The 7,496-nt window shown below is 43.7% G+C and overlaps 1 protein-coding gene across 4 annotated transcripts in view; it reads left to right on the forward strand.

Annotated features, from left to right (window-relative positions):
* Positions 1–5,682, forward strand: part of fgfr2 (fibroblast growth factor receptor 2) — a 37,499-nt gene extending 31,817 nt beyond the window's left edge. For all 4 annotated transcript variants that reach the window (XM_080481875.1, XM_080481876.1, XM_080481873.1 and 1 more), the window contains exons 16-18: positions 3,158–3,295; positions 3,814–3,919; positions 5,381–5,682. In XM_080481875.1, the coding sequence (XP_080338001.1) occupies positions 3,158–3,295; positions 3,814–3,919; positions 5,381–5,545 (409 nt within the window). In that variant the 3' untranslated portion in view covers positions 5,546–5,682. The remainder of the gene's footprint in view (positions 1–3,157; positions 3,296–3,813; positions 3,920–5,380) is intronic.
* The last annotated feature ends 1,814 nt before the right edge of the window (positions 5,683–7,496 follow it).

A 7,496-nucleotide genomic window follows, 5' to 3' on the forward strand; every position in this document is an offset into this window, starting at 1 on the left:
ACTCAGGCTGGGTGCTAAACTAACCTGCCAGCAGTCCAGATCTGTCCCATGACAATCCTGAGACACATGTTACTTCAAAAAATAAGAGAAAGACCAAAGTATAAATTTATTTATGAGAAGAAAACATTTGGCTTTCCATTTATTTTTCTCCCTATAAAATGATCTGTCTGAGCTTCCAAAAGCTTAAAGTGTTGTTAAGACAAATACTGATTAAACACAGTGATAAACATGCCCCTGTCCCAACTTTTCTGAGGTATACCACAAATTCAACTTGACCTCAAATGACAAAAAAAATATATCACTAGTTTTCTTTGGGATGAGAATTATATAAAAAGATATTTGTTCAGTAGTGATAAATCCCCTTGTTAGAGTACTCCAGGGTTCTTGCTGCTGTTCCTTGTAGCCTGCAGCCACATTCAAACACTTGTTTTTCACGAGTGTAGAAGCAGGGGGTGGGTGCAGTTCATGTGGTCCGGTCTTGGTGGGTGTTAGCTGGTGTAGGACTGGCTACTTGGGGCCAGTGCCGGCCGGTTTGTGGCAAAAGTGAGGATTTCACGCTAGACTTGGAGCCAATGCTGTGTTACTAATCTGACTGGCTTCAAAGGCGCAAGGAGCATGGAGCCCACCAGCACCTCCTCACCGCCCCCTTCCTCCTCCAATTCACCCCCTCGTTCCTCCGGCCTGGCTCGGAAGCCCCCCCCGCCCCCCCACCAACCTTCCTTTCTGGGCCTCCGCACTTGTCTGAATGCTGTGATGCTTGGTGCAGGCCTCATCCTCCCTATACCCACCCATCCTCTCTTCACTCTCCTCTCCTCATTCAGTAGCACTTTGAACATGTGGCTCATCATTTTGGAGCGAGTGTATGATCAAAATAACCCACTCTCACCCCTACTCCCACCTCTTCCCACCGCCTTCCAGCCAGCATTCTTATTTTCATTCATCTGGCATGTGAATTGCTGACCCGTCTCTGTCTCTCTTTTTAAGATCAAGAGTACTCATTCTAAAAACAGAACAAAGGGAGCGCGTCCCTCTCCTTTAGCTGCTTGAGTCTTATATGCTCTGACAGCGTTGTTTGAAGTTTCTGCTCCAGACGCTGGCGGCAGAAAGTGTATGTGGCAATTAGATAAATGCCTCGTATGCTGACCCCTGAGAGAGGGGGATTTTGTTTGTGTGTCTGCGTGTGTGTTTGAGTTATGCACTGGTAGCACGGGGAACGTGGCACTCATGCAGTCAAACATTTGGATAGGGAATCTCGTTTCCATTCATGCCTTCGTGAGGTTGTTTGTGTGTGTATGCATGCATGATGCCCTTCATGTCTCACAGTAAAGCTGTGATCAATAGTGGGTTGGGGGGGGGGGGGCATGGCTGGAGGCATGAAGTGGCTGCTGTAGTACTCTCTATCAGCTCACCGCTAATTACGATTCATCACTCACTTTTAGTAATTGGCATTTTCACATAGCGTATGAAGGCACTGGGGGAGGAGAGTTGGAGGCGGGGAGGGTCCTGTGCTCAAAGATCTCCACTAGCACCGGCAATCTATACATGACATCAGATTAAATGAATACATGAATTCCAATGAAAGTCGTCCGTTGCTGTTTTGACAAATGGGCTCAGGGGACTCAGCTCTGTGTGCTGCAGGTACAAGTAAGGAGTGAGCGAGAGAGGGAGAGAGAGCGAGGCTAAGCTCTAACTCTTGTCCTAGAAAGCTTTAATCTTCATATTTACTCACTGATTTATGTCAGTGTATTGACTGTTTTTCTGACATTTATATTCATGTTGCTTTCAGTCAATCATCATAAATTTCACCAACACGCTGTGCAACCTAACGGCATGAGGTATGAATGTAATGAGATATGAATGACCGCAGTGTCTGATCCTTGCTCATATAGGCATTTACTGATTGGTTTCTTTAACCCATGATGTCCCAAGGCCCAAACAATTGAGGATATCTTCAAATTAATATTTCCAATATAACTGTGTTTCCCTCATGGTTGCAACATGTTTTGACTTTTGACCACGTGTATTGATACAGACCCTGATGACCCTGATGCATTAAAACAATCAGGATCTAAAGGGAAAACGAACTATGTGATCTTCTGGTTCTTAGTGGGTTAAATATAGTTCCTGAATCTGCGTGGGCTGGACTCCAAACAGATTCTGTAGTAAGGTGGAATCCCAGGGCAGGTGACCCTGAGCATGCTGGTGTGTGTGTGTGTGTGTGTGTGTGTGTGTGTGTGTGTGTGTGTGTGTGTGTGTGTGTGTGTGTGTGTGTGTGTGTGTGTGTGTGTGTGTGTGTGTGTGTGTGTGTGTGTGTGTGTGTGTGTGTGTGTGTGTGGTTTATTTGTTCTGTCATGGCTGGGTGCAGGTGGACACGAACTCGCGCGGTCTGACGAGTTGGCAAGTGTTGAGAGGTGTTTCCAAAGAGTGACACAGAGAGGAGGGATGAGTGTGTCAACAAGTGCAGAGATACAAGGCAGTGATACGAGCGTAACCTGGCTGGCTGGTTGTGTAAACAGATGGCAAAAGCTGATAAAGGCTCGGCTTGCTCGTCCGTGTACACTTGTTTGGCTGGACCAATACGGTCAGCCTGTGGTTGACCCTGAACGCATGTGTACAGTGTGTTTGTAAACGTGTGTGCGTATTATAATACACTCTTTGTGTACCGCTGACACAGTGATTGATGTGAGCCACAAACACACACTCGTATCAGGATGATGAAATCAGCAGAGTGGAATTGTTGATATTTAACAACCGCTGCGATGAGGAAGTGGTTAATATTTAATAGCTTGCCATTTCTGGACTTCTTTCTCTTTTGTCTGCTGTGAGTGGTCCAGTGTTTGTTTTGGTGTGGTGTGACCAGACAATGGCACTCTGTGTGACGGGCCAGTCGGGCACAAAAGCCATCATTGAAATCAAGACCAGAGTAGCACTGGCAGCGGGTTCGCACCACAAGTCACTGGACAGCAGAAAGACGGCATTGACACCACTGCAGTCACATTGTGGTCATGTTTTCTAACTTGAACCCAAATAACTCTGTGTAAAGGATCTGTACTGATCTATAAGACCAGATCCTATTCGTTTTCGACTAGGCTCATGGATAAAAGATGTGTGTTTCAGCAATAATTGACTTAATCTAATTCTGTTTTTCTCTCACCAGCTGGTCATTTGGGGTGCTGATGTGGGAGATCTTCACCCTCGGGGGCTCACCGTACCCTGGCATTCCTGTTGAAGAGCTCTTCAAGCTGCTCAAAGAGGGTCATCGCATGGACAAGCCGGGCAACTGCACCAACGAGTTGTAAGTGCTACCATTTTTCTCTTCTCAAATTAAAGCAACCATCTTGAATACGCACCAGGGCTCACACTGAGCTCAATGCCATGAGCGTCTTCATCAGATCCGTGACTGCTCTGTGTCCACTCTGTCTGTGACTGTCGGCTATCGGTGCCCTTGTTCACAACAAGACCGCTGCAGTCAGAGAACAATAGCAGATTTCTTCTTCTGGCTGAAGGAAAAGAAGTAGGGACAGACTCAAAAGGAGAGCCCATATCATTGTATTTTAAAGATCCAAATCACTCAGAGGCATGTTTATGATCAGGCCATCAAAATCCAAGAAAATAACAGAAAACTTTTGCTGTTTTGATTTATTCATTTGATATGGAGACACCAATTTTTGAAACTTGGCGACGAGGAAGATGATGAGCAACACAGATTGAGCTTGGACATGCTGCCAGCAACACTTCTCCAAATTACACTGCCATCCATTTGTCATCCCCTCCTCTATTTGAGTAAACTGATGGTCAATCACTCTTTCCCAGGTACATGATGATGAAAGACTGCTGGCACGCCATCTCATCCCAGAGACCCACATTCAAGCAGCTAGTAGAAGATCTGGATCGCATCCTCACCCTGAGCACCAATGAGGTAAGCGCAGGCCCTACGACTCCTGCCTAACTCGTGTTCACACGCATTCTTGCTCATTAACATTTCAGGAGACAGGGTGGTCAGAATTCATACTACACAAAACCCCTCCTGGCAGAAGAAAAAAAGCCTCGCCATGTATAACAATAAAACCAAATAATGTGATACGTACATGTTTCTCAAAGCCAAACCAAATCATGCTCTTGCCAGTGCATGCAGGGTTCAGTAGAATCCTGCTAAAAGCTTTTGGAGCATTAGCAGCCACGTTGCTGACACAAGGCCTAAACGATGACCCAAAAAAAAAAAAAAAAAAAAGAATAGCTGGATGATTTGATCCAGACCCAACCGAGTCGCCACGGCCCAGCGAAGTTGCCCAATCATCACATCCATGCCTCGCTCCCTATAACGGCCGGGGCTTCTTTCCATTCCCTTTTCTGTCTTGAGTGATATCCGTGTGCCGACCTGAAAAGAGGCCGTCGATGGAAAGCTGTCAAGACTCGTCTACTCCGGGGCTGGAACTTCATGAATTTATGCCAGAAAAGCCCAACTTTTGAGCTTGAACTTTTGAAATGTAATAAAGCGCCTTTTCTTGCCTTTTTTCTCCCACTTTTTGGCTCCCCCTCCTTTCACTCTTACCCCAAACCGCTGGCAGATGTGGAGATCTTTAGTAATATGAGCCTTTTCGTTTTGAGCCGGGAAAATGGAAGCCAGTGCTCATTTTCTACAAAACCCCAAGAACTCTTCCTGCTCACAACTCGTCCCAATAACAGCCATGAAAGACGAGCAGAAAGGGGGGAAAAAAAGAGCACCACAGCCAACATGAAAAAAATCTGGGTAACTTTGCAATGCGGGACGGACTGAAAAATTATAGCAGGATGAGGTTTTCATCTTCCGTAAGTTTCATTTTTGAGGGGAGGTTAGCCCTCTTCTGCCAACTTCTTGTTTTTTTTTTCCCAACAATCTTGGAATGTTAATGTGAGGTGCTTCACTGGACAAATGCAGAAGCATGCTTTTGAGACCAATGAGCCACATTTTTACCTAGGTTTCCTGTCTTAATGTATTGTCTTCTTTTCATTAAACTCACAACCATTTCGTAGCCATTTAGCAGCACATCCAAAAGCAGACAGGTCGACTCTGCTGTCTCTCAGCCAGCGGTCCAACATTCAATTTACGACCTATTATTCCAGTAAATATTATCATACAGTATCCAGTTTAAGATTATTTTCTCTGTTCCATTTCATAAATCTTCCCAGGGTGATTTGGTATGGTTTAGATAAATATCATAATGAAGGTGATACTCTTCTCAACATCTTTCAGCCTCCGCTGGAAAGTCCCCTGTCTTGTTGACTGGGTTTCAGCGCTAAATTTATGTCTGCCTCTCGATTCTTCGAAACATTCTTGTCTTTTGTTTGAGTGTAAATTATCTCACAAAGTCCACTCCCATTCCTCTGTCTGTTTCCACAGGAGTATCTGGACTTGTGCGCCCCTGCAGAGCAGTATTCCCCCAGCTTCCCGGACACTCGTAGCTCCTGCTCCTCCGGTGATGACTCTGTGTTTTCTCACGACCCCTTACCAGACGAGCCGTGCCTCCCCAAGTACCAGCACATCAACGGAAACGTCAAAACATGAGCCCCCTCGGCAGCCCCGACTCTGCCCGCCCCCCCCCCTCACATACCCCTTCAGTGTCCCCCGCAAACACGCAAAGCACAGACACCTTGGACGCAACCCCCCCAAACCTCCTGCCTCCCCCATCGCCCTCTCTGGTTCCCGGAGGACTAACGGACCCAGGCAGAACTGGGACGGTGGCAGCGCTGCTTTCACACTTTCATACTGCCACACACTCACGAGAGGTCTTAAAAGAGTGAACCCCACGGAGGCTATTTTGTACTGACTGAATGAACTCATCCTCTCCTGGGACCCTCCTCTTCCTCCTCTTCCTCCCCCGCATATAAACACATTTTCGTTCTCATGTTTGTACCCAAAGTTTCTTTTGTTGGGCGATCTGATTCCAGTGGCTGGCATTCCAAGACTGTTATTCGCTCCTGGAGGAATGTATGGACTGATGTGAACTGAAAAACAAGGGATGAGAAGAGGACGATGAATAGGAAATAAACTGAGAGACAGAGCTCCAACTAACAAAGCAGGAGGGGAACAAATATTAAAAAGTCTCTCCTGTTTATTTTTTAATATTGATGCATTTCTTTTTCAGTTCTCTTGATAAACTTTCCCAATTATTCTGGAGGAAAAAAAATACACAGTATAATGTATAGTGCTGGTTATATTTGTAAATATATTCAAATATGTATAAAAATATATTATATATTTACAATGAAATATTTTTTGTATGGACTCAGAAATAGCCTTGACCCCACCCCCACCCCCAACACCTTTTTATTTTTGAGTTTGAAGCAGGTACGCTAACAGGTTATGTGTCCTATATTTCTGTCTCTCTCTCACACACACACACACACACACACACACACACACACACACACACACACACATACAGACACACACACCCGTCTTATGCTCATTCAGTAACACAGTTGAGTATTGGCTTTCAGGGACTGAGGTAGCATGTTAATTTATTGACTTACTTTTTTTTTTTTTTAATGACTCAAGAATAAAAAAATAAAAAAAACAATATGGCAGAAATGATGACATTAATGATGCTGATAATACATGAATAATCCATTAAATGTACGGTAATTTAAAATGATCTTTCAACAGTAACAGAAAAAATATTTTTAGTGAGTTTGAAAGATCCAGGTTTTGTAAGTTTTATATATGAATGTGAATATTAAGTTAAATTTTAAAAAACAAAACTGTACATTTTATAGTCAGCTAATCCCTTTTGTATGTAGATGTTGATGCCATTTCTATCCAGTCTTTCTTAGCTTTGCTTAGGAAATGAGATTGATTTCTGGATATTTATATAAGATTGAAAGAAATACAATTTTGGAGGTGCCTACTAGCAATTCACTCCCTGTTTAGACTAAATAGAAACTCCAAATTTACTTGACAGAATTTAAAAGCTGAAAGACAAAGTATTAAATCATTCAAGTGTTTTTTTTTTTTCTACTGGACCAACTTTAAGATGATGTTTTGCAAGTGTTCATGCCACATTTGCGAAATAAATGATGGAACAATGAAGCTCTGTCCTGCTTGATGTTTTTACTGGATGTTCGCGTTGCTTTTATCCTGAGGTTTTTCATATTAGCAGAGTGACCAGCGCAGTCTGTTTTATTTTTTCAAAGAACAGTGTGTAATCATTAAACTGCACATTTCTCAGAGCTAGATTTCTTTTGCTTTGTATCTGATGTGGGTGGAAATAATTCAGCTGTCACTTCTGTGGTTTGATTCTTTGCTTATTGTGCAAGAAAAGGGATTTTCCACCATGTTTGCAATTAACTCGGAGAAACTGGACAAGTGTACTAAAAGTTGCTGTTTACGTTGGTGTTTTAAGTTCAGTTTCTGACTGAAGTGGTGCAGTTTTATATGAAAGTTAACCCTCAGATGTCCAGATGTACACTCAGCCTCATCTTCAGTGAAATTGGCCAAATTAAATTCAGACTGTTCC

This window comes from Lipophrys pholis (assembly GCF_963383615.2).
Source record: "Lipophrys pholis genome assembly, chromosome: 15".
Classification (NCBI taxonomy): domain Eukaryota; kingdom Metazoa; phylum Chordata; class Actinopteri; order Blenniiformes; family Blenniidae; genus Lipophrys; species Lipophrys pholis.